Source organism: Balaenoptera borealis (assembly GCF_965194805.1).
Source record: "Balaenoptera borealis genome assembly, chromosome: 9".
In the NCBI taxonomy this organism is placed as follows: domain Eukaryota; kingdom Metazoa; phylum Chordata; class Mammalia; order Artiodactyla; family Balaenopteridae; genus Balaenoptera; species Balaenoptera borealis.
Window position 1 is genome coordinate 67,675,168 of NC_138873.1, and position 25,354 is coordinate 67,700,521.

The 25,354-nt window shown below is 41.6% G+C and overlaps 2 protein-coding genes across 15 annotated transcripts in view; both read right to left on the reverse strand.

Moving 5' to 3' along the window:
- The window catches only part of GJA10 (gap junction protein alpha 10), a 44,085-nt gene that overhangs the window by 18,069 nt on the left and 662 nt on the right, over positions 1 to 25,354 (reverse strand). For 3 of the 12 annotated variants that reach the window (XM_082405905.1, XM_082405911.1, XM_082405910.1), the window contains exons 1-3: positions 19,163 to 19,277; positions 14,169 to 15,624; positions 5,212 to 5,304 (exon numbers count right to left, since the gene is read on the reverse strand). In XM_082405905.1, the coding sequence (XP_082262031.1) occupies positions 5,212 to 5,304; positions 14,169 to 15,608 (1,533 nt within the window). In that variant the 5' untranslated portion in view covers positions 15,609 to 15,624; positions 19,163 to 19,277. Of the gene's footprint in view, positions 1 to 94; positions 5,305 to 5,792; positions 8,221 to 14,168; positions 15,625 to 19,162; positions 19,278 to 25,354 lie in introns of those variants that run through there. The other 9 variants (XR_014248639.1, XR_014248640.1, XM_082405912.1 and 6 more) reach the window with 9 other exon arrangements.
- The window catches only part of CASP8AP2 (caspase 8 associated protein 2), a 44,956-nt gene continuing 39,164 nt past the window's right edge, over positions 19,563 to 25,354 (reverse strand). The window contains exons 10-11 of one of the 3 annotated variants that reach the window (XM_082405898.1): positions 25,302 to 25,354; positions 22,553 to 23,196 (exon numbers count right to left, since the gene is read on the reverse strand). In XM_082405898.1, coding sequence (XP_082262024.1) covers positions 23,193 to 23,196; positions 25,302 to 25,354 — 57 coding nt within the window. In that variant the 3' untranslated portion in view covers positions 22,553 to 23,192. Of the gene's footprint in view, positions 19,676 to 22,552 lie in introns of those variants that run through there. The other 2 variants (XM_082405896.1, XM_082405899.1) reach the window with 2 other exon arrangements.

Sequence of the window (25,354 nt, forward strand, 5' to 3'; positions counted from 1 at the left end):
GGTGGTTGATTTTGTTTCTTTCTTTGTGCCATTGTTTGGACGATATTAAAGCTGCATGTAAAAGGGGAAATTAGTATATGACGTAGGCGAAAAGTGAAATCATAGTAACATATGTTTTAGTATTATTAACTTTTTTCTGTACAAATATTAGTGCTAAATGTTTAAATATGTATGAATGCCAGAAATTTGTTGGTTCATGCGGTAGGATTAAAAAAAAAAAAAGGCTTTTCTTTGAAAATAGTTCCACTTTTAAAACCTGCCTCTGGGTTTTTGTTTTTTCTCCTGTGTGTATGTGTGGTGCGTGCTTGTCTGAGACAGATTGTGATCCAGCTCTGAGTTGGAGGTACCGTTTTTCTTGTGGCTGTTGGGATTTCTTGGCCTAGAAGAGTTCTGTGCTTCACCGTGAGGTTTGCCTTTGGGAAGAACTGGTGACAGCTCGAATTTAAACTCGGTGTGAATCACGTGATCCATCACAGGCGTGTGTTCTGGTGGAAGAGTCGGCCAACAGTATTATTTTGGTTTTTTAACTCTCTTGTTGCCTTTTTTAAGTGACCTCCTCTTCTTTGGAAAAAGGAATGTTTTCTGCTCATATCGTAACAAGGTCCAAACCAGCTCGTTGGCGTGACTGACCCTGGTACCAACACATGTGCATCTGGCAGTCTTGAGCCCATTCGTGCCGTCCCCGTTCTGTTGTCCTGCGCGGCAGGCCTCCCGCTGGGGGATGAGAGGGGTGTCCTCTATTCTCCTCCTTGCTAACTCAGCCCACAGCCTCCTCCCACCAGCCCCTGCCTCGCGTTTCTTCCTCTGCCCCAGTCACACCCCTGCCACCCTGGCCGTGGGAACTGGTTAAAAACACTGCTGGAGAAACTGTCTTTCGATTTCTTAGAGATGTAAACAAGTTGTTGGGATTTGGTTCACTATCCACCAGGAACAAGCGACTGGCTTTGTGCAGTTGTTGACGTGACGTGTCTGTGTCTCTTACAGCTCTGAACCGTGTGCTTGTCAAGATTATTTCAGGGTTGATTCAAAGGGAGGGCTAGCTGGGGACCAGAGTCCAAGTTCCCTCAAGTGGAATTTTAAAAACCAGCCTGTCTCCTTTCCCTGAGATCCCTTAGTGCAACTCGTGTCTTTTCTGAAAGAGAAAAGCAAGTTAACAGCAAGGAATAGCATCTGCACGGCATGGTGACATTTAGTGGTATCTTTAAGGGTCCATCCTTACAGATATAAAGGACTCTCCAGCTACGGAATGTTCAGGAGGGTCCCTGCGACAGGCGAGTTGTGTCTCCAGGTGGCTGGGTCAGGCGTGGGCTGTTGGAACGGGGACAGTGGAGGTGGCCCTGTGGCTAGTTAACATCCGCCTGAAACTGGTCCTCCCCTCGGATCTGCCTTTGTTCTACTTGTGTCTCTCTGGACAACCTCACTTCGTTCAGGTTGGTCAGGCTTGGGCAGGTGCATGCTTTGCCGTATGTGTCTGTTTCTCTTCGTTATCCGGGGGTGCCTTGAATAAAAGAACTTCATGACATACTGATTCTGGAACAAAACCATTGCAAAAACGAACAAAAAAAGAGCTGGCAAAGTCAGTAGCCCACCTGCTCCTTCTCTTCTGGGTTCCCTAACAATGACTCAGGCGTCAGAGGTGATGCTGCACTAGGAAATGTTATTTTGTATAGTGTACAAGTAATTTATTAACTGTCTTTCTAAAGGTATGCTGCTTTTAAGATGCACTATGATTTTGGATTTAATCCTTGTGTTGCTTTCCCAAGGAAGTAAAAAAAAAAAAAAAAAAAAAAAAAAAAAAAAGGCTGGTGATTAGTATGTCAACTGCCACTTCTCCTTGAAAAGGAAGGCAGGGACCAGCAACAGGACTTGTATGAGGGGACTGCTAAAAGCCAGGTGGGCACACTGTGAAGTCCAGTATTACCATCAAGAGGTCTAAACCTACACTTTCTCTTTTAATGCTTTATGATTGCCATTAAAGAAGAAGAAACAAACAAACAAAGGTGTGAAAATGATACGCCTTTTAAGAAACCACTGAATCCTGCCCCTTCAAGCTGATCCACATGCTGTGTTGAGCATAATCCTCCCAAATGTGTAAAAGCCTGCAAAGCTCTTTCGAAACCCTATTAGCTACCTAGTTCTATACATTATACCCCATTTCAACTAGGAGCCGCTTAATACATGACTTCAAACTGTGCCACTAGTGCTTAACAATGATTGGAGGAGTTGCCGATCAAGAAGGCAGCCAGAATCAAGTTTTGTCCTCAAATCACTATAAATAGTCAAAGAAACATACTTTTTTTTTTTTTTTAAAGAATAAAGCTGGGACTTCCCTGGCGGTCCAGTGGTTAAGACTCTGCACTATCAATGCAGGGGGTACGGGTTCAATCTCTGGTCAGGGAACTAAGATCCCACATGCCACACAGCGTGGCCAAAAGATTAAAAAAAAAAAAAAAAGAATAAAGCTGCTCACTGGACCATGAGTTGGTCTTTCGTCCCCAAATTGAGGATTTTGCTGTAGGTTCAGTTCCTGGCGAGTCAGTCCTCAGATCAACGCCTGTATGGAGTTGGCATTCGTGCGGGCAGTCTGTGTGCATGGGGGCATTGTGTTCAAGCTGTGTGTGCCGAATACAGCCCGAGCCATCTCCTGACCCAGGCATCAAAGACAGATGCCGTAGAATAGAATATATTTGTACACAAAACTGCGTGCAAATAGTCTTTGTACATAGAAAAGACCTATTGTGGCAGATGGAGGATAAATTATTCAACCGACGGTGCAAAAACATTTCTTGCAAAGAAAAGTGTATAGTATTTTCCTACACTCCACCCTGGGAGATAATATTTATATCACATGGATATCAGTGCATTTTCATTGTAATATGAAAAGGATGCTGCCATTTTGTAAAGAAAACCCACTTGGTTGCAGAGGCCCACTTTCGTAGCTTTGATTGCCTGTTGTGATGTGGTGTGTGCATTGCACTCTCAAGCAATGGACAAACAGCTCTGACTTTCCTTTCCATTCCAGTGGACTGACCTCAGATAACACAGTGGCCTCCTTAGACACAGAAGTGCACCCAGAGCCTTCATTTCAGGTAGACTCCCCTGCGGTGCCAAACGTTCCCGTGGGGACAGGCAAGAGTGAAGGGACTTGGACAAAAAGGGTTTTTCCTACAGTTAGATGCTAAGTCTTCTACCAAAACATGTCTGGAGACAGAGGGGTGACCTCCACATGAGTCCTAACAATGCATTTCGCACGTGTAAATGCTGGGATGCCCGTTCATGCGCCGAGGTAAAAGACCTGCCACCTCTAGTGAGTGATCGGGAAGCTTCCACAGGTGTGCAGGAGCTTCGGGCGCTGGTTAGACACGGTGAGCCATTCAAGGCAAGCACCACCTTTGCTTGTGAGGCCCGAAGGGCCCGTGAGAATTTGTTCCAGAACCAGTCTGATGCAAGTGCACCTCTAATCTATGCCTTACAAACTCCAGAGGCCATATTCAAAACAGGGTCTTCTCAGTGTATGCAAGGGGCTGCAGCCCCTCTCCTCTTCCTCCCCAGGTCAAACAATACGGACAGTTTTCACACATATCTACCTGTATAACCCTCTGTACCTCTCATAACTGGTCAACGACTGTAACAGGTTACATCAGGTGTTTTTCTACATACTTTTTACACAGATTCTATGCGATTAATGTAACTTAATTCAATGCATCATTTTATTGTACTAGTTCTTAGGCTTGTCTTTATTTTCTAAGTGATTGTGGTTTTTCTTGTGGTTTTTAACTGTAAAAAATGAAATGGCTGTTGATGCTTATTCTCTGTAACTAAGAATTTTTACCTTTTTGGGGGAAAAAAAAAAGCATTGCTATGAACTAATGAATTGAAACTTCATTTACTCATTGTAAATATACTATTGTGCAAAAAAAAAAAAACTCAGTTGAATTGCTAGTGTTAACTGAATTTTGTCTAGACACCATTTCTGTTGATGAAATAAAGACATATCATTACACATTGTAAACTGATTTTCTCTGATCCCTATGTTAGAGATTACAGAGCTGGAGGCCTTAGGAACTCTTTCCTCCCAGAGAAGCCACGTCTCTTCCTCTTGTTTTGACCCTTATCTGCTACCTGATTAATCTGATTAGAAATCTTAAAAATGTGATAACACTAATGCGATTCCTCAACTCCCAATTTAAAAAATCCCTAGTGCCGGGATTTCCCTGGTGGTCCAGTGGTTAAGACTCCATGCTCCCAGTGCAAGGGGCATGGGTTAGATCCCTGGTTGGGGAACTAAGACCCTGCATGCCACACGGCACGGCCAAAAAAACCACAAAAATCCCCAGTGCCTATGAGAGTAAACAAAAGGCATTAAGCCCAGTTTCCTGGTTTGGATATTGTGTTATAGCTATGCAAAATATCACCATTGGGGGAAGCTAGGTGAAGAATATTGTTTCTTAAGGGCATGTGAATCTACAATTATCTGAAAATAATAGGTTTAATTGAAAATAAAAAGGTAATGAAAGTAAATGGGGAAGAGGAAAAACCAATGCCAAGATACAGTGAATTGCAGGCAAGGATTTTAGAATTGTGATTAGGGTGTACATACATTTAAGCCAGAAAAGAATATTTGATCATTTGAGTCTTGGATTTTGATGTAAAGGGAAAACAAGATATTGAATGGTGGGCAGGCCAGACAACTTGAGTGCGCGGGACTCATAAGTGGTCTGGCCGAGCTGGCAGTGAGGATGGATTCACGTGATGGCAGGAGAATGCAGTGCTGCCGGGATCTGAGCTTCCAGAAGTGCATGGCCTTACCCCACCTACTAGGTGGGAAAACTGAAATTACCAGTTGCTGAACTCCACTCCCTCCACGGGCTCCCCACTGAGGCGAGGGCTTCAGGGACCATATAATGGGATTAGCAAACATGCACTGTTGTGAAACATCTTAGGTGTCAGAGGTAAAATAGAGTCCTTTGCCTGAAGACATGAAGTTATTCAATCCTTTCTAGGAAAACGGTGTCATGGTCCCAAAGTTTTCTGTAGGAAAACCTGGTCACTTAGAACTGATGATCATATGCACCTTCGACCCCAACATTAGTGCTTGTGGCAGGAATGACAACTGTGGTTTGATACAGAAGAAGGCCCTTATCTCCTGCAGAAGGGAAGCATTCGAACACGACCCAGCCCCAAATGGGAGGCAGCCATTCTCTTTCCTACCTTGAATGTGCACCTTAGGTGTGACTTGTATCTACTTCCAGAGCAGTGAGGAATCTCAGTCTGCCTACTCCCTGCCAGCAGGTCTGCTGTATGCTGTTTGGAAAAAAAATTGAGCTCGTCTTTGAAATAGTTCTAGAACTTTCCACCCTTCTCCAACTCATCACCCTCACCTCCTCAGTTAGGATGCATTGGCAAGACCATACTCCACGTCTAACGCCAGCTTCTGATGGTGCCCAGAGTGGGATGGGCTTCCAATTCTCCCCACTGAGCACCTCTGCCTTCCTGGTATAAATGAATACGATACTTCCTGGTATCAGAGAATCCAGGTCCAGAGATATGGAGAAAGCCGTGCATCCCACATCACCTTATGAAATTTCCTTTCATTTGACTCAAGAGCATGATCCCTTCTGTCCCTACACCCACCCCTGGCTCCTACAGATCCCAACATCTACTTGCTACTGGCTGCTTTGTCAACCAGAAAGAGGCATGACTGGTTCTCCGTGGCTAGTTTTCACTCCCTCTCCTTGAAGACAAATGGACCCGAGGCAGTGACCCTCATCCTAAAGCAATGGAAGGAAACCTTCAGAGACACAGCAACATTTACTAGAAGCATTACATTTTACACTGCATCCTTTTAACTTCTTTTTTTAACCTCTATTTGTGCTGTACAGTTGATGACCCTATAGAGGCTTTTGAGAGTAAAGGAAATTTAAATTACAAGAAAAGGTATGGGGGAGGTGGGGAACGCTGCCATATAGGCTCTGGAAAGAACCTCTCATAATAAACCTGCAGACAAGGCAGGACAGGACACCAGGGAATAAGGATTAGACTGGAGGGTTGCAAGTGACAGGTAACGTCTGGTCTTTGGCATCTGTACATAAACATGCATGCACTCAACCAACACTGGGCTACATACTGGGCATCCAAGATTTCAAATGCACAGCCTTATCCTGAAAGCTTTCACAGGCTAGTCGGGTAGACAGACGTACAAACAAATCATTGTGCAGGGGCTGCTGGTGGTCACAGACAAGAGAGAGGGCAGGGCTTCCTGGGAGGAGCATGGGCCTCAGAGCAACTAGATCTGGGTCTGAGTTCCAGCTGCAAAACAGGCACTTCAGTTGGAATTTAGCTGTGGGGCAAGTCACTTGATCTCTCTGAGCCTTCTCTGATCTATAAAATGAGGACAAACGACGACTTTACACAGTTGCACGTGGTATAGATAATGCGGCCTAAGTACCTGGAATATGGTATGCCCCTTAAAATGGCACCCATCTGGGCTTGGCCCCGGCATCGTTTTCATCCACCTGGTCTTCACAGGCTCTTCTACCAATTCATTGTGGAAAAGATCACACACCTCTTCACATCTCCACCCCTCACTTCCTCCTCTGCAAATTGGAACAGAGAAGACTCAGGAGCCGTTCGGGCTAGAAGCACAGACCAGCCCCAGCCAGCACTGGGCTCCGTTCTGCAAAATCCTGGGCAGTTACCCAGGGTATTAGGGTTCTCCAGAGAGACGGAACCAATAGGAGATTTTATAGAGAGACAGATATAGATATAGATACAGGTTGATTGATTGGTTGATTTGTTCGTATTGGCCCACACAATTATGGAGGCTAAGAAATTCCACAATTTACCTTTTGCAAGCTGGAGGCCCAGGAAAGCCGGTGGCATAGTTCTGAGAACTATAGAGCCAATGATATAAGTCTCAGTCCAAGGGAGAAGACTGATGTTCCAGCTCAAACAGAGAAAGTAAATTCACTCTTCTTCCACTTTTTTATTCTATGCAGGCCCTCAACAGATTGGCTGCTGGTCACCCACAATGGGAAGACGATCTGCTTTACTCATAGCGCAGCCGGGTTAGGGCACAGGAGGTAGGGAACAAACAGGAGGCAGGAGTCAGCCCATGAAGGCTTTATGTGCCAGGCTAAGGAGTATGGATTTTATCTCAGCAGGATATAGATGATGCAGACCTTTGTGTCTTTGGAACAAATTGATTCTCCCAATAACTTGAAGCCTTTGTTACAAGGTGTATGGCCAGGGATAGGAGAGTCTGGCCATGGGATAGAGGACAGGGCTAAGTGGCTCCTTCCATGGGAATTAAGTCCACCTTTATGATTCTCAGAACTCAGACAGTAATGACCAGCCAACCAGCCTCACCGACTGGATAGTTAGTGGACATCACACAGCCATCCATGCCTCTGTGCTCTGTAAGGAGTGTTCAGTGCTTTTTCGATGCACCTCTCCTGGATGGCTCGGGACCACTGGGAGGGTGGGGAGGGTGAGGAAGTGGTGCCGGCTTCAGTCACTCCCCTGGAAGTTGGGAATGAGATTCCGCAGCACCTGCTGGCCCACAGTCATGGCATCACTACTGACGATGATCCCAGCAGAAGGATAAAGTCATGTGATGGCGAGTGTTTGCCAGTGCCATAATCAATATTTTATGTAATGGCATCTAGGGACGAACATCCAGCTGCTTCATCCCCAAGAAATGAGCTGACGAGAAGAAGAACACAAAAAGCTTCCCTCCAACTTCTGGTGTACAGACAGGAAGCATGTTGAGCCCAGGCTGCAGGCAGAGCTCCCAGCCTGCTCTGGAACCATGTTCAAGGGTCCAAACTGCTGCTGCTGCAGAGCCCACTACTGGCAGGGATGGTAGCACATCTCACTCCTCCTCCCCGCGGATGGCGGCTCTTGCCCCTAGATTTTCTCTGATGGGGTAGAGTGCCTCCCTGGTGTATGGAGAGCACTGGACCGGCCTCAGGCAGCATGGCCAAGCGGAGCAGTGAGAGGCTGACCCCAGCGGTCAGGGAGCCCAGCTGGGAGCCCCCGATACACAGCCATTGCCTGATTCATGGTTCTGGAGGGGATGGTTCTCAGAGTTCCTCCTGCAGTTTGAGCTGACAAACATACAACTTCTATCTCGCAGATGCCAGCTGCTCCTGAGTCTGTTTTTTCTGGTCCCAGGATGCATTATTTTTTCATAATGGATGAAAGTTCTAGAAGCATGTTCTGAAACAAAGCAAAATAGACTCAAAAGGCTTGTAAAAGCCAGTCCTGCCTACCCACCTGAGACTCTTCGTGTGTCACAAATATCCCAAATCCAAACAAAAACTTCCTACAGAAGACAATCCCACCACATTGCCCCAGAGATGAACGTGCGTGTAAGAGGTTCTGTTCCCCAACAGCGCTGCGGCAGAAGATCTGAATCCCACCTGCCATCTCCTCCTCCTCATCCAGTTGTGGTTGTTTTGTCCAAAATCCAGGTCTAATACTAAAAGGCCAACCTTTTCCTAAGCTCCATCTTTGTCCCCTCCACAATTAACCAGAATTTTTGACTTTGCAGCAATGTAGAATGGGAAAACTGATCCAAATATGGATGTTCCATTTTGTAATAATCTATCTTAAAAATATGCTACACTTAGGTTGCCTTGTGCAGGGAGAGCAGGAAGCAGCAATGGGATATGGGAGAAGGACTTGGGTTGAGGCAGACAAGCTTGGGATAAAATTCCAGCCCATTCACTCACTCAGTAAATATTAATTCATGTCCCTGCTATGTCCCAAAGACTGTGCTTTACCACATCCTAATTGCATGACTTTGAACAAGTCATCTGTTTCCTTATCCTTAAATGGGAATAATCACAGAGTCACAGTGAAGAAGCCCATGGCAGTGTCTAGACCACAATCAGGGACTCAGTAAAGTGGGAGTCTTTCCTCCTCCTCTTCTTTAGACTCTTTGGTAATTGATATATTATGTAAAGCTCCTCTGCCAAAAAGTTCAATAAATTATAACAATCAACTCTTCAAACACCCATCTAATAACCCCTGTTAATAATGTTGAGTCAAAAAAACCTTCCCAAATGAGGCAAAGAACCTAGAAGTCACAGAGATTTTAGATTTAATATAATATTAAAATTTTAAAGACACCATACACAGGGATAAGAAATAAGCAGACTGGGAGAGTATCTTTCAATACGTATATAGACAAGGAGTTAATACAATATCATAAAAGAGCTCCTAGAAATCAGAAGAAAAACAAATAACAGAAAAACAGACAAGGATAATTCATGGTAGAAATACAGATGGCTAATAAACATATGAACAACCTTACTAGTAATCATGGAAATGTAAATTAAGACAAACATTTTAGAAATGTTTGGAAATGTTATGAAACATTTCTAGTTTGTCAAACTGGAGGTGGGGGGAGATAACGTCTGATATTGGCAAGAGTGTGGGGAAAGAGTGCTAATGCACTGGTAAAGAGGATCAATTGGTATAGCCCTTCCTGAGCAAAAATTGGCAGCATCTATCAAAATGTAAAATGTGCATGCCCATTAAAACCAATAATTCCACTTCTAGGTACCTATCAAAGATATATGTATGAAACATTCACTGCAACATTGTCTGCGGTAGAAAAAGCTTAGAAAGGCTAAATGGCCATCAAGTATCTTATGGTTCATCCATTTCATGGAAAAGCATGAGGCATATAAAACCGAGGCATCTCCATGGGTGCTGATGTGGAGAGTCCCTGAGACATATCATTAATTAAGCAAAAGCAAATTGCAGAGACATCTCTACAGCAGGATCACATTTATATTTTTGAAAAAAATAAAAAATATGTGTGGACATATATTTGTCCTCAAAGACAGATTGTGAATGCAGTGAGGAAGGTAGGGGAACACACCCCATTCTGTTCACAGTGATTGTCTTTGGTGAGGGAAGTGGGAATTGAGTCCAGGTGAGAGTGAGAGATGAACCCTCACATGGTCAGGTTCACATTTTACTCTTATGTTCTTCTACACTGCTTGAATGTCTTTCAATGAGCATGTACGACTTTAATTTGAAAAACAAGAAATAAGAAAAAGACTCTTCTTTCAAACGATTAATAGTGGTACCCCTGGTCTGAGCCACACTCCCCTCTCACCTGGACACTGTGCAAGCCTCCTAGCTGGTCTCCCTGACTGCACCCTTACCCATTGTCTTGGTCTATTCGGGCTGTTATAACAAAATACCATAGACTGGGTGGATTATAAAGAACCGAAATTTATTGCTCCTATTTCTGGAGGCTGGGAATTCCAAGACAAATGCACTGGCAAATTCAGTGTCTGGTGAGAGCTCCTGGTTCACAGACAGTCATCTTTTCACTGTGTCCTCACATGGCGGATGGGAAAAGGGGCTCTCTGATGCCCCTTTTATAAGGGCACTAATCCCATTCATAAGGGCTCCACCCTCATGACCTAATCACCTCCAAAAGGCCCCACTTCCAAATACCATCACACTGGGGATTAAGGTTTCACATATGAATCTGGGGGGGACAAACATTCAGACCATAGCATCTCTACAAGAGACTCACCAGAAACAGTGATTTTAAAAATATACGTATCAGACCACCACCACTCCTGCACCATCCACCTCAAATTCCTTTCCATGGCCTATAATGCCCGACAGATCAGCCCTTGCCCATTCCAACCTCGTCCCTAGCTCTCCCCTCCATGATCATGGCCCAAGGGTGCTCCCCAGGACCTTGGCACAGCTGGCACCATCAGCCATGCCAAGGTCCTGGGGTGGGTGGGGCATCACAGGCAGAGGGACCAGTAAGTGCAAAGGTCCTCAGCTCTGTGGAGCTACAGGAGAACGCTCTTTGTTAGCACTTTAATGTCACAAAAGATTGGAAGAGGTCGCAGGGCAACCTTCTTCCTAATGCCAAAATCTTCCTCCTCTACAGTGGTGGCTCTGAGCTCTGGTTGCACATTAGAATCACCTGGGAGTTTTAAAAAATAGTACTAGGGGCTTCCCTGGTGGCGCAGTGGTTAAGAATCCGCCTGCCAGTGCAGGGGACACAGGTTCGAGCCCTGGTCCGGGAAGATCCCACAGGCTGTGGAGCAACTAAGCCCGTGTGCCACAACTACTGAGCCTGCTCTCTAGAGCCCATGAGCCACAACTACTGAGCCCACGTGCCGCATCTACTGAAGCCCTCGTGCTCTAGAACCCGTGCTCCACAACAAGAGAAGCCACCACAATGAGAGGCCCTCGCACCACAACGAAGAGTAGCCCCTGCTTGCCGCAACTAGAGAGAAAGCCTGCGTGCAGCAACGAAGACCCAACGCAGCCAAAAATAATAAATAAATTTAAAAAACGGTATTGGTGCCCAGGCTCTATCTGCAGAGATTCTTATTAGGGCATTTTTCAAAGCTTCCCTGGTGATTTAAAGTAGAATTGGGCATTGAGGATTACTACACCACAGCGTCTCTGACAGGTGAAGACATTCAACGATGAGGAAAGTCTTCATCACAGAGGGTAGCATGGGTTCCTAAAACTCAACCAGCATTCTTCCCCATGCTCACTCGGCCAAACTAAAAATCTGCTCTCCATGCCCAATTAAGTCTTTCCACAAAGAACCAACCTTGACAGAGACTTATTTAGTAATCAACAAGCTTAGACTTGAAAAAACTGCGGGGTTTGGGTGACGGCAAGGGAAATGTCTTGGAGTATAAATCACGGCTCTTCCAGGTGGTTTTTCTGACCTACAATAGCGTGGATTTCTTTTGCAGGACAGTTCTCTCTAAGGGGAACAAGTGGCAAAGCAACTGTGTGTGGTACCTACCAGAAGTCATTTCACTCTGAAACACCAACTGCTGCAATCAGAATTCATCTGATTGAGCCCTAAAAATTCGGCCCTCTGGGAACTGATACAGTGTAAGAAGCTGTTTACAGTCCATATATTGAAAGTGGATGCCAGCAATCCTTTGCTTGCTGCACTAATTTCCAGTGAAAGATCCCTCTGTTTGCAGTAAGTATGATGTGTCAGCTACAGTGCTCTGGAGCTGACGGCTGTGGCCTCAATCCCCAAGACTTCCACCATTTGGGGAGTGAAGTGGCCTGTCAACCCCCTAAGAGGCTTGGGGGAAAGTGACCATAAGTAGGAAATCTCTGTGGCCAAAGACATTATTTATAATTCCTAGAAACATAAACAGGGAAGAAAGAGGAAGATGAAAAAAGAAAGAGGGCCTGTCACCTTCATCATCTTTTCTCCAAGGTCCTCAGCGAGGCTGGTCTCTCCCAAAAGATAATCTGAGATTAAGAAAATCTGCTTCAACTAAACACCGCCTTTCCTTCCTCAATTTTCTGTTAATACAAAAGGCTCCTCTCACATGGAGTGAGGTACAGGAGAGAGAAAATGATGAAAATGGTCATGCTGGTTTCACAAATGCAGATAAGAAGCAGTGGCCACTGGCAAGGTTACTCTAAAATGGTGGATCTCGGGAGTTCCCTGGTGGTCCAGTGGTTAGGACTTGGCACTTTCACTGCTGTGGCCCAGGTTCAATCTCTGGTCAGGGAACTATGATTCTGCAAGATGCAGGGCATGTCCAAAAAGTTAAAAAATTTAAAAATTTAAAAATTAAATAAAATAGTGAATCTCAACCCTGGCTGTACATTACAATCACCATGGGAATTTTAAAAATACCAATCCTCCATCCCATCTCCAGAGATTCTGGTTTGATTGGAAGTGGATGGGTCCTGGGCATGGAGATTTTTTTAAAGCTCCAGATGACTGACTCAAGCCAGATTTGAGAACCCTGCTATAGTTTGGCATAGGGTTCCAAGCAGCCATACAATAACCCTACACGTAATCTCCTGAGAAGACAGCTGGTCACTGACAAGAAATGAGTATAAGTTTGAAAAAAAGCATTTTAGGAAAAATCTAGGTATGATGATTCCTCCTCAAGGTATGGCGTTAGCGCAGTAACAAAATATCTCATGGGAGATACGAAACTAGGGTGGAAGGATTCAATCATTATTAACACAAAGAATGAAGCAAAGGAAAAAGCAAGGGTGTGAGTTCAACCAAGTGAACTCAACTGGGAAGTTCCCCTATTAACTTGGGGGACTTTTCTTTTTAATGGAAAAAAGAAAGAAGTTGTTAGGAGCAGTAGGTAAAACATGTGTCATTCTCTCCCTTTTTTTTTTTTTTTTCAGAATTGAGAAGAATCCACAGTAAATATCCATTATGTCTTACAATGGCCAGGGAATGTTTATTCCACAGTGGCTTTTCAGAGAACAGAATTATCAATACAACATTGATCTTCGTCTTTGTGAACTATGTCAACAAATATTTGTATATGACTTTTAAATGCCAGAGCTATTAAAACAATGGAGCACACCCTCTTTCCTTAGTGAGACAAGGGCAACTCAAGGTTACAAATGATCCCTCCTCTGACCCATTTTCCACACTCTGATGCAAAGAGCTGTCTAAAGTGCAACTCCGATCTAGTCACTCCTCTGCTGCACATCCTCTGTGGGTTCTCCACTGCCTCCCTGCAAGGCCTCCATGCCCCCTTCTCCAGCTTTCCCTCTCTCTGAAGCCCTCCTACTACTCTGTGCTCCAGACACACGTAGCTCCCCAGACAGCCCTGCTATGTCACACCTCTCAGCCTTCGTCTGTGTTCTCCTTGTACTGGGACAGCCTCCTTCCATGTACCCCAGTCCTCCCAGGTCTGGAGAAACTCATCACATCTTTCAAGACTCCATTCAAAAGTAGCTTCAACTATAAAGCTTTTCCTGACCCATCCAGAAAGAATTGACTTCTCCCTCCTTTGCCCACCACTCCCTCTAACATGGCACCTTACACTTGACCATTTATATGTTTACCTAATTTCCCATCCAGACTCTGAGCCCTTTGATGGTACACATGATATTTTATTCATTTATATACCCAGCACTTATAAGACTAATTGATATAAAGTTTTCAATAAGTTTATTTTACGAATTAAATTCAACTGAATGTGTTAAATGAATGAATTTAACTCTCCATAAATTAACCTCTCTCTCCTCCTTTCCCTCTCTCTCAACACACACATATATACACAAAGAAGGAGAAAACAGAAGGCTAAGAAGTAACCAAAGTGGAACACCTCTTGTGAAAGTTCCATGATCAGTTCAGGCTGTCTGTCTTTACTTACCATTGATGTTTTGTGCTCAGTGGCTGAAGGCAGAAGTGAGGGGCTGTTTTCCCGGCGTGGAAAGCCCAGGCAAGAGCTATTTCGAGAACTGGAGCTTACTGAGTCACTGTACAGCTGTCCCTTTTCAGACAGCAATCTGGACAGAAAGCTGGCCTTGCAACTGCCCATGCAAGATCCATCTGTCTGGACTCTGCTCTCTCTCATGCTGCCATCGCTGTGTCTGCAGTGACTGTGTAGATCTGTGAGAGGCTCCCCTGAGGGTTGCAGGTCCTGGGACTGCTCCCAGGGTCCTGTTGTACGTGATGGACAATGTCTAGGAGCCATCGTTGTACCGAGCCAGGACTGGGGCGTTGTAGTCTGCAAGCCAAAGGAAGACCGGTCTGGTTGCTGTCCCGAGTGCTGAATTCTAGCACCATCATCCCAGGGACACGGGCTGTGGACATGGAGCTGTCCTCTGTGCTGATACCCCTCAGCCCAGTCTTTTTTACTACAGCAAGGGTCTACCTCAAGTTGCCTGGGCTGTGGGATTTGCCACATGGTTTTAGAATTCGGCACATCGACTCGGAAGACTTGCTGTTGAGTGCTGGCTTGAAGTAGAGAGACTCTTTCAGGGAAGAGAGAGCAATTCATACACTGCTGGGCCGCTGAATATCTTTTCAAATGAAATGGAGGTCTCCTTTCGTCCTCAATGCCCTCACTGCTGGATTTGTCATAAAGTGCCCTCATGATTTTCCTGATCCCCAGATGAAATATTTCTAGTACGTTGAGGAACAAAGAGATGGCTGCAATGCTCTGCATAAAGAGCATGAAAATGGTCTTCTCTGTGGGCCTGGACACGAAGCAATCCACTGCATTGGGGCAAGGAGGTTGAGTACATTTGTAAAGGGGGTGCATTTGCAACCCATAGAGAATATATTGGCCTATCATGAACCCTACTTCCAGCACAGATCTGGTCAAGATGTGTAAGACATAAGTACGCAGAAGACATCCTTTCAGAGGGACTTTTTGGATCTTCTTCTGCTCCTCCAGCTTCCTCAGTTCTCTATCTATCTTTTGCTGCTCCTCCAATTCAAGCTCTGGATTCTCCATCTGGGCTCTAAGCTGTGACTTTTTCCTCTGCCTCTCCTTTTCAAAGGCCCTGAGGCTATAAAGTGCATGGCCCATATATACCAGAGAGGGAGAAGACACAAAGATGATCTGCAAAACCCAGAACCTGATCAGAGAGATAGGGAAAGCATCATCGTAACAGACAGTGTTGCAACCTGGCTGCTGGGTGTTGCAGACAAATGCTGACTGTTCATCATCCCAGACATCTTCAGCAGCTACACCAAGTATCAGCATCCGGAAAATGAAGAGGATGGTCAGCCAGATTTTCCCCACCGTGGTTGAGTGGGAGTGAACTTCCTCTAGGATGCCACCCAATAAATTCCAATCCCCCATGGTAAGGGACTAATGTCTGAAATATACAGAAAACACTGAGGTTAATAGCATCCATGGATGTCATATATAAAGACAACGAGCTCATCAATACAGCAGGTCCTCTCTTCATGTCAACAAAACTACAAGGGATTTTCCAGCTCTAATATTTATGGCCTGTGCTTGCTGAAACAGGATATTTCTAAGGACTATGTTTTGGGAAAAACACTAACGACCCTCCCCAATCTGACCCAATTCCCTTCCTGTCCCCTTCTCTCCTACACAAAGTTGACTGTCATTCTGGTATACTCATTGGCCATCATATTTGTACAATGCATTCCCAAAATCCAAAATTTTGCTCATTTTTCTAACATATGAGAAGCCATATTTACCATACATCCTACATGATCTTAAATAAGTCTCAACTCCTCCAGGAAGTTTTCCCCAGCCATCCCAAGTCAGAGTGATTTTTTCCCATTCCTAAATTCACACAATACTAGTGTTTATACCACTCACTTGGTACTGTGCCTAAAATGAGTTTTGTGATAGTTGTCTTATGTTACCTTTCCTGAAAAGGTACTCTTTTTGCAGATAGGGACACTTTCTATTTCATTTTGGTCTGGCACACTAAGGTATCAATAAATAACAGTGGATTGAATTGTCTTTTCTTTTTAAAACTCAGTTCCTTGACTCTATCACTGGAAAAATCCTCAACAGAAAAACAAAATAGATCCTCATTATGTATCATCGATGGCTCCCACTGCAAGACTGAAAGTACAAGTAAAGAAAACAGAACTCAGCCAAATAAACCTTCAGGAACTGGCACAGGGTAGCAGTAAAGATTAAGCAGGCTCAGAAACAGTACCAGCAATGCCATATGATTACATCTACAAAGCCACATCTGGAACAGCAGGTTTTCACGGAAGCTCTGCGTACTTAGAAGAAAAGTGGGTGGTGGTGGTGGTGGGATGAACTGGGAGATTGGGATTGACATGTATACACTAATATGTATAAAATAGGTAACTAATAAGGACCTGCTGTATAAAAAATAAATAAATAAAATTCAAATCAAACAAAAACAAACTAACAAAAAAAAAAAAAGAAGAAAAGTGAATATAAACTGCTTCTCTAGCAAGCTTGGGTGCTGGGAAAGAATCAAGGCATAGCTGATATAAATAGGTTACTCGGTTTACCCTGAAAAAAACAAATGTTTTTCAAGGTTCAATGAAGTTAAAATATTTGAGAGCTAAAAGGCCTCTAAGATGTGGAAGACTTCCATGTATGAAAGACATAGAAAAAAAACAGGATAAGTGTTATTAAGTTACAACAGATAATGAAACAATTCTCTCCTTCCACAATTCATTCATTCAACAATGTTTACTAAAATGTTACTATCACATAGGCATTGTGCTAGATGCCAGGGAATTCAACAATGAAGATATACCTGGTCCAGCCCTCACAGTACTTAGTCACCAAGGATGCCCAGTAACGTATAAAATGGACAGTGAAAAAAAACAAATGAATATCAACTCAAAAATACAAGAGAAAAAAACATGGAACTGTTATATTTTCCCTACTTATCTCCAAACACAAAAATAAATTCCAGATGGAATACAAGTATTAAATGTAAAAACTAAACTATAAAAGTATTAAAGTAAAATGTAAAAACATATTTTATAATCTTGAAGTAGAAGGTGGCTTTTTAAGCCCATTAATGCCAGAAATTATAATTGGAAAAAACTTACAGATTTTACCCAACAAATCTGAATGGCAAAAGTGGAGATGTCCAGAAGGCAACAACAACAAAAGTTGCAAATTAGAGATAAATAAACATTTGTGAATAATCATTGAATAGGTAGAGACCACTTAGGGACAAGAAGAAAAAGTAAGCCAATGACAAAACCTTGAAAAATAGCACAGGGAAAAAAAGTCTACAGATGAAAATGAGAAATGGCCAAAGAGAAAGAGGGGGAAAACCATTAAGGGCAATGTCACTGAAACCAAAGCAGGACAGAGTTTCAAGAAGAGAATAGCTGGGCTTCCCTGGTGGCGCAGTGGTTGAGAATCTGCCTGCTAATGCAGGGGACACGGGTTCGAGCCTTGGTCTGGGAAGATCCCACATGCCGCGGAGCGGCTAAGCCCATGTGCCACAGCTACTGAGCCTGCGCATCTGGAGCCTGTGGTCTGTAACAAGAGAGGCCGCGATAGTGAGAGGCCTGCGTACCGCGATGAAGAGTGGCCCCCGCTTGCCGCAACTAGAGAAAGCCCCCGCAACTAGAGAAAGCCCTCGAACAGAAACGAAGACCCAACACAGCCAAAAATAAATAAATAAATAAATAAGTGAAATTCTAAAAAAAAAAAAAAGAATAGCTGACAATGCTAAATACACATACACATACCGCTATTTAAATAAATAAATTTAATGGTGGGATATACCATGCTCAGGGATTAGAAAACTCAAAATTTATAAAGACAACAATTCTCCCCAAATTAATTCATCCATAGATCACTGAGTAAAATAAAATCCTATAAATATACATATATGTGTATGCATATGTATAGGAAATATATGTGTATGTGGCTATAGAAGTATGGAGAAAAAATACAGAAGGGCACACATGAGGAAGTTCATATAGGTTACTGGACGTCTGTAGGAGAACATGCGGGTGGAAGGGGGAGCTTAAAGGGAGAGGCAAAAAAGAAAAAGGAAAAGGAAAAAGACTCTTCTAAGAAAGCATGACTGATTTTAATCTAATATATACATTTATGTAAATTTATAGCTGTATGTACATACATATGTATAAACAATATTTTAAATAAAATTTTTAAAGTAGTAGGTACCTGTCAGAATTTGGAAGAGGTATTAAGGAGGCTTTTTTTACTCTATATACTTGTGAATTGTTTGAAATTCAAAAATTAAAAATGTAGTCATATCTAGCACATGCAAATAAAAAATTAGATTTAAAAATTGTGGACTTCTGCCTCATTAACAGAAGCAATAATTTACTAAGCTCTATCCTCTCTTAAAGAGTTTAGGTCCTTTCCCATAATTATTCCTTTAAAATTGTCTGGCCATTATTCTTTATTTAAAAAAAGAACTCCTTTAGCACTTAAAAAAAAAGCTAGAGCTTCTATTTTCTGTAAAAACCCCAAGGTGAAAAAGCTAGCTCATTTTATCAACTTATTCTCTATTTAGAAATCCTAAACTATTTAATGCTTCTTTTTGCCACTCTTGCTTTAAAACTAGGAAATTATAATTTTTAAATAGCAAGAAAAGGAACATTGAAAAACAGAAATACATGAAACAGAAATACAATCATGCATATTAGCATGCAAGAGCAAGATCCTTTAGACAAGCGTTCCTGTTTCCTAAAAATAACTATTTTTTACTATTAAATAACTACAGGTCCAAGAAATATTCTTGCATTTTCTTTTATTATCAATCAAATACTAATTTAGCATCTCCTGTGTAAAAAGTCAGTGCTTTCCTGAATTTTATTTCAAATATTATCTTTGTATCCCCACAGGGATTTCCTATATTTCTCATAAACAAGAGATACCATATATTTACAACTTACCTTAGGAGTGGATAAAAAATTATTGACTGGGCTCAAAGAACCTTCAAGTTGGACCATGTGCGGCTAATTAGTGGAAATACTGCTGGTTGCAGATGTAAAGGCTCTGACCCACTGGCTGTGGGGACCAATGCAGAATAAGCTCAGTCATTTTGATCAATGGAGTCTAACCTAGTCCTCCCCTGAGGTCAAGATGTCCTTTGGTGCTTTTTAATTCTCTTGTCATATTTTTTTCTAATTGGCACGAAGCTGGAGCCCCTCCTAGTATATCATATTTGGAAACGAAAGGTGAAACAAATGAGAATTTTCCTTTGTCGTTTGTGGATGACAATGGTGATTTGAGTTTGGGTTCATTTCTTTCAGTCAATTGATTGCTCTGGGAACTGATGTCGCAGATCAATGGGTCATGTCCAATTTCATCAACAGCTGCCTGGGTTGAGTCTGGCCTCACCAAATGGGAACAAGTAATAACAGAGTGACAGTCAAACCCAAAGTGCTCTTGCAAATCATGCCAGGCTGAAAGGAGAAATAGCTCAAAATGAAATTAAGCATTTTTAGACCACCAAGAGGGGGCTGTGCCTGTCTGTAGGTTATGTGTTCTAGCAATATTCTATTAGGCTGAAACAGGCAGCTCAGGAAAATTTTCTTTTCCAGTAGAGAATGTGAGAACCTTAGAAACCTATATCAAATTTTTGTAAAGTGTTTTAATTCAGAGAGGTCAAATGATTTGCCCAATGCAGACAGAGACCAGATCTCCTAACTCCCAGCCTTGTAGCATCTCACATTAGTCACATCTCAAGTACACAATCTAACTGCCACCTTAGAGGAGCTGACAGCAAGTGTGTCCCTAGAACACAGCTCCGAGGCACATTTCTAAATCTGCTCTTTTCCATATAAAATATAGAAAGTACATAAAGTTATTGACACTTCATAAGTATCATCTGCCTATTCTATTTTCATATATTTAATTTTAAAAAATGGATGATAATGAAAGGTAGACAGGTAAAGAGGTTAAATTTCCACTACCCCGGCACACTAGCCTCAAATACAAACTGACTGTCAGAATTAACTAGAGGTGAAAACACACGATGTATTAATATGTGTATCTGTGTAGTATTGGGTACATTGTCCAAGAAAGCCCTTGACATTTAATCCTAAAAGTCAGCTGCAAATTAATACCTTTAATGCATTTTACCAGAGCCAAAACATTAAAATCATACATTTATGCAAAGAACAACTCAGAAGCGTACGTAGAGTAACTCCTAATATTAGTTGCCTCAAGGAAAGGTAACCCAGTGACTGGAGAGGTGAGATGGATACTCTTATATGGTTCACTGAACAGTGAATGTATTACCTATTCAAGAAAATAAATGTGTAAACTAGAAAATAAACAATAAATGGAACCATATATCTGATTTTTTAAAGTCTTCAGCAGGTGAATCAATCTTATCACTTCACTCTTGAAGACTTAGCAAGTAGGTGAATATCTTTAAGACAGAGGCACAGAGTGGGCAACTCTCCATAACCTCACAGTAATAATTGGAAATTATTGATGAGGTAAGTAATATTAGCACTGCACAGCTGTGGGAAAGACACCCACTGCCTCATTCCAACCGGCCCAAAGGCTGAGCAAAAATCAGCACACGAAAGGCTGAGAACCACTTCCACAGACAAGTTTTTTTTTTTAAGTTCCTACTTTTACTCTCACCGAAAGTTATGCTCAATCTATGGAGTCACTAAGAGGCCAAAAACACACGCAGAGAAACAGAAGGGAACAGAAAGCCTAGAGAGAATAAATGTCTCAGGATAGAGGAAGATGCACACAGGGTGAGAGCTTCACTAGCCACTGCCTTTAGGCTAGTCAATGGTGCCCGTATTCACCATGCCACCTTGTTCACACCTGGTGATATAAATTCCTATGGGCAGAAGCGGAAACCAAAAACTTCGTGACTTGCTTTATTGCAATATTTGCCTTATTGCAGTGGTCTGGAACCAAACCTGCAGTATCGCTGAGGTCAGCCTGTACACACTTTACCAAGGTATCTGCTCACTCACCCCTAGTTCTTGAAATATTTCCTGCACTTGTTTTTTGTTGAGTATTCGCTCCAAAAATGTTTACAGTGTGGATCTTTGAGTGATGAATATTAATGTTTTTTATTAAACCCTCACATTTGAATAACAATTTAAATGGATATAAAATTTTAGGTCCAATACCTTAAAAATACTGTTTCCTCACAACCAGCATTGCTCTTCTGAAGAGTAAGGTCAATATGATTCTTGTTCCTTTATACAAGGATTGACTGTCTAAAAGCCTTTAGATTTTTCTTGTCATCTTTGATACTCCTAATTTCAGTATGTGTCTAGATGTGGGTACTTTCTTCTTTCTTGTTTGGCACTCTATGGCCCTCTCAGTCTTCAAATTTTTTCTTCTTCTGACCTCATTTGTTACTTAAATGTTGGCACATCTGCTTCTGTCCTTCATCCCACTTACATCTGCATTTATTTTCTATTTATCCTTTTTTTGCTGCCTTCTAGAAGAGTTTCTCAATCCAACTTTTCAACTAATTCATGCATCAGCTGTATCCACTCTATTTTCATTCCCTTTTATTACATTTATTTTAAATATTATATTTTTAATATTTCTCCGTGGTTAGTTCTGATTCTTGTACCACACTGACAAAATCTTCTCTTTTTCCTTTTAACGTTTATTGGCTTTATCTTAGATTGTTATGGTCTTATGTAATCCTGTTTATTTTCTTTTAAACCAGTGGTATCTCTTAGTTGCTACTTTACTTTGGCTCGTGAACTCATTCACCTGGCGGTAAGGGTTCTGAGTGATAGAATGCACTGGGGAAGGGCTGAGGGCCAGCCCTCTAGGCAGCCCCAGAACTACAAAACCACAGTTCATTATTTTAGTTTGTTATCTACCAAGTAATCCTTCACATCAGGGCTTCTCCTGCAGATGCTGGACACTGTGGGAGAAATGGCAATTTCCTCAAGTCACTTCATAGAGTCCAAAGCCTAGATTGTAACCCATCAGTACCACCAGTCTGAAGGGGGGGGAGGGATGAATAAATAATGCATAGCTAGTTAATCCTTACCTGTTTTTCCCAGATCTTCACCCCAAAGGAGTTTTTGTGCTGCCCTGATTTTGTCTGTGAGGACACCTGCAGCACAGTTCACTGTACCACTACCTGCTGTGAGAAAGCAGGCAAAGGCAACTGGTTTTTTCCAATTAATCTGCTCCAACACATTCAGCCAGCCACGCGTTCAGTCAGCCACACCCTAACCAAGAACCACTTCAAAATAGCCCCCATGTCCTCTGGGAGTTTTACCTTTTTTTTGTTTCAATTATTATCTAAGCACGCTAAAAGAAACATTCTAATCAAAATATAACAGAACTTTACATGGTTTTATTTATACATTACTGGTAAAAAAAGCAAACTTTATATAAAAAGTTTTATACAAATAAAAAAGTCCTTGGCTAGGTACAGCCATTTATGTGTGTGTATACACCCAAACATACACACACACACACACACACACAGTATTTTACATCATTATAATTATACATATTTACAGATACACTATTTAAATTATTTTACAATTTACCAAAATGAGGACAGGCAATTAGAAAAGCAAATAAAAATGGATGAAACAAACTAAATAATGGTTAAGCTTAAAATTCTACAAAACTATTTTTAAAAATCTAGAAAAGAAAGTCATTTCTTTGAAATATCAAAACTAAGGTTTCAATACTGTTTTGTTGTTGCTTTTTATCTTAATAACAAGTTCTAACCTGTTTAAAAATAAATATCGTGACCAATAACAGGTAAGCAAATCAGACTGATGTCAGGAACAAGGTGAACGTGCTAGCTTGAGATTAAGAGTCAGCAAGTTATGACAAATGCAGATTATTATCTGGTAATCAAATGTCATAAAACTGCCCTCTCCTTCCCCATTAAAAACATGAAGAATTCCAAGCTTCTGTGTAGTTTGCAATATCAATTAAGACTCCAAGGAATTCAGCAACTTATCTGTAATGTAAGAAAATGCTAAAGTTATGATTCTATTTTTCTGATATGACCATCTCATAAAGTGTTGTTCTTTTAAATGAGTTCTACTTAGATAATAAATATTGGTGGTTAAAGAACTAGCTTTTTACAGACTCAGTTTGGTAACTTTATCATTACACTCTGATTTTGATAAGAATGTAATGAGACTATAGTACCTGAAGGAAAAAAAATCAGTTAAGAAACAAACTAGGGATTGGGATTGACATATATACACTAATATGTATAAAATAGATAACTAATAAGAACCTGCTGTATAAAAAATAAATAAATAAAATAAAATTCAAAAATTCAAAAAAAAACAAGCTAGGAATGAAATAACCCACTATTTGTGCTACCATGCCAGCAAATAAAATCTCAAGTACCAAATCCATTAAAAGATTGTAGATTTGTAATGGAATTTGGAAATTTCAAACTAATAAGTGTCATTTCCAGATACAAGTTAGTTCGTTCATGAAAGGAACATTATCTTCAACAAGAGAATGGAAGTCATATTTTAAGATAACATTCAAATAAAACAAAAAAACACTCAGTTTAATTTCCTAAAGGCAGTGAAAAATTTACAGCATAGTGAATCTGAAAAAAAACCAGGCCATTTTTGCATCAAACTATTTTTTTAAAGGTTCTTTAGAATAAGCTTTTTCTTCAAATTCCTCATAATTCAATCTTACATTCTGAATTATATAAACAGAATTTTAATGTCAGAGTATACTACTAAATATCTTTTGAAGATTTCATTAACAAACTAGTTGCTTTGAGAGGATACTGAAATTAACAGATTATCTAAAGACAGTAATTTACACTGGGTTTAGAAACAGATTTTTATAACTCAAAAGTATTCAGAACCCTTCACAATGAGATCAATGTCCAAATATGGTTCTTCTTCAGAGTTAGTTTTATTTAAAGTTGGGCGTTCTGGATTCAAATAATTATGACTACAAATCAATTGAAAACTAGTGATATGTTAAATATCTTTACAATTTTCCTTACATAAAAGTCCAAAATATTTAAGCAATTGGCTCAGGTCTTATAGGAAATACCTGATAAACATTATTGCCTTAATAAACCCGTATAAGAATGGCTTAAAGAAACATGTCTGGGGCTTCCCTGGTGGCGCAGTGGTTGAGAATCTGCCTGCTAATGCAGGGGACACGGGTTCGAGCCCTGGTCTGGGAAGATCCCACATGCTGCAGAGCAACTGGGCCCGTGAGCCACAACTACTGAGCCTGCGCGTCTGGAGCCTGTGCTCTGCAACAACAGAGGCCGCGATAGTGAAGAGGCCCGCGCACCGCAATGAAGAGTGGCCCCCGCTTGCTGCAACTAAAGCCCTCGCACAGAAACGAAGACTCAACACAGCCAAAAATAAATATAAAAATAAATAAATAAAAAATATTTTAAAAAAAAGAAACATGTCTGTGAACATTATTAATAATGTAACATGGTAAATCATGTCACCTCTTCAGATGACAATGGACTTCATGTTTATAAATGTATGTTTTGTATTTTAAAGCATTTTAGCACTCCTAATTAAAAATGTAAAAAATGTTAAATTACAATGATTGCACAGATTTCACTGGCTATGAAATATACTGCTATTCAAGAATGTTTTCTTTCCTTTTTTTTCTTTTTTTGGCTGAGCCATGAGGCATGCAAGATATCAGTTCCCCCAACCAGGGACAGAACCCAGGCCCCTGGCAGTGGAAACACAGAGTCCTAACCGCTGGGCCACCAGGGAATTCCCTCAAGAATGTTTTGTTTTTCTTCATCGATAAAAATTTATTATCAATCATCAAATGGATTTCCCCCCACTTTAGACTCATCAACACTCAGAAGGCTGAGGAGAGATGCTGATCTGAACTGCAGCAGGCTTCACTGACCACGTCCCTGTGGATGAGATGCCTTAGAAGCCTGCACGAGCAACAATTCTCCAACCTGTGACTGAAACAGGAACTCAACTGGATGTCTCTCACCCACCACTCACATCTTCAATGACTAACAGGCCATTAACTGCACAGGCACAGTGTCAAACATTTACTTTACTAGCCTCCTGTAGTGTAACCATTAACTACCTGCATTTTGACTTTTCAAAGAGCTTCATTAGCTGCTGGAATCTTTCTGAGAC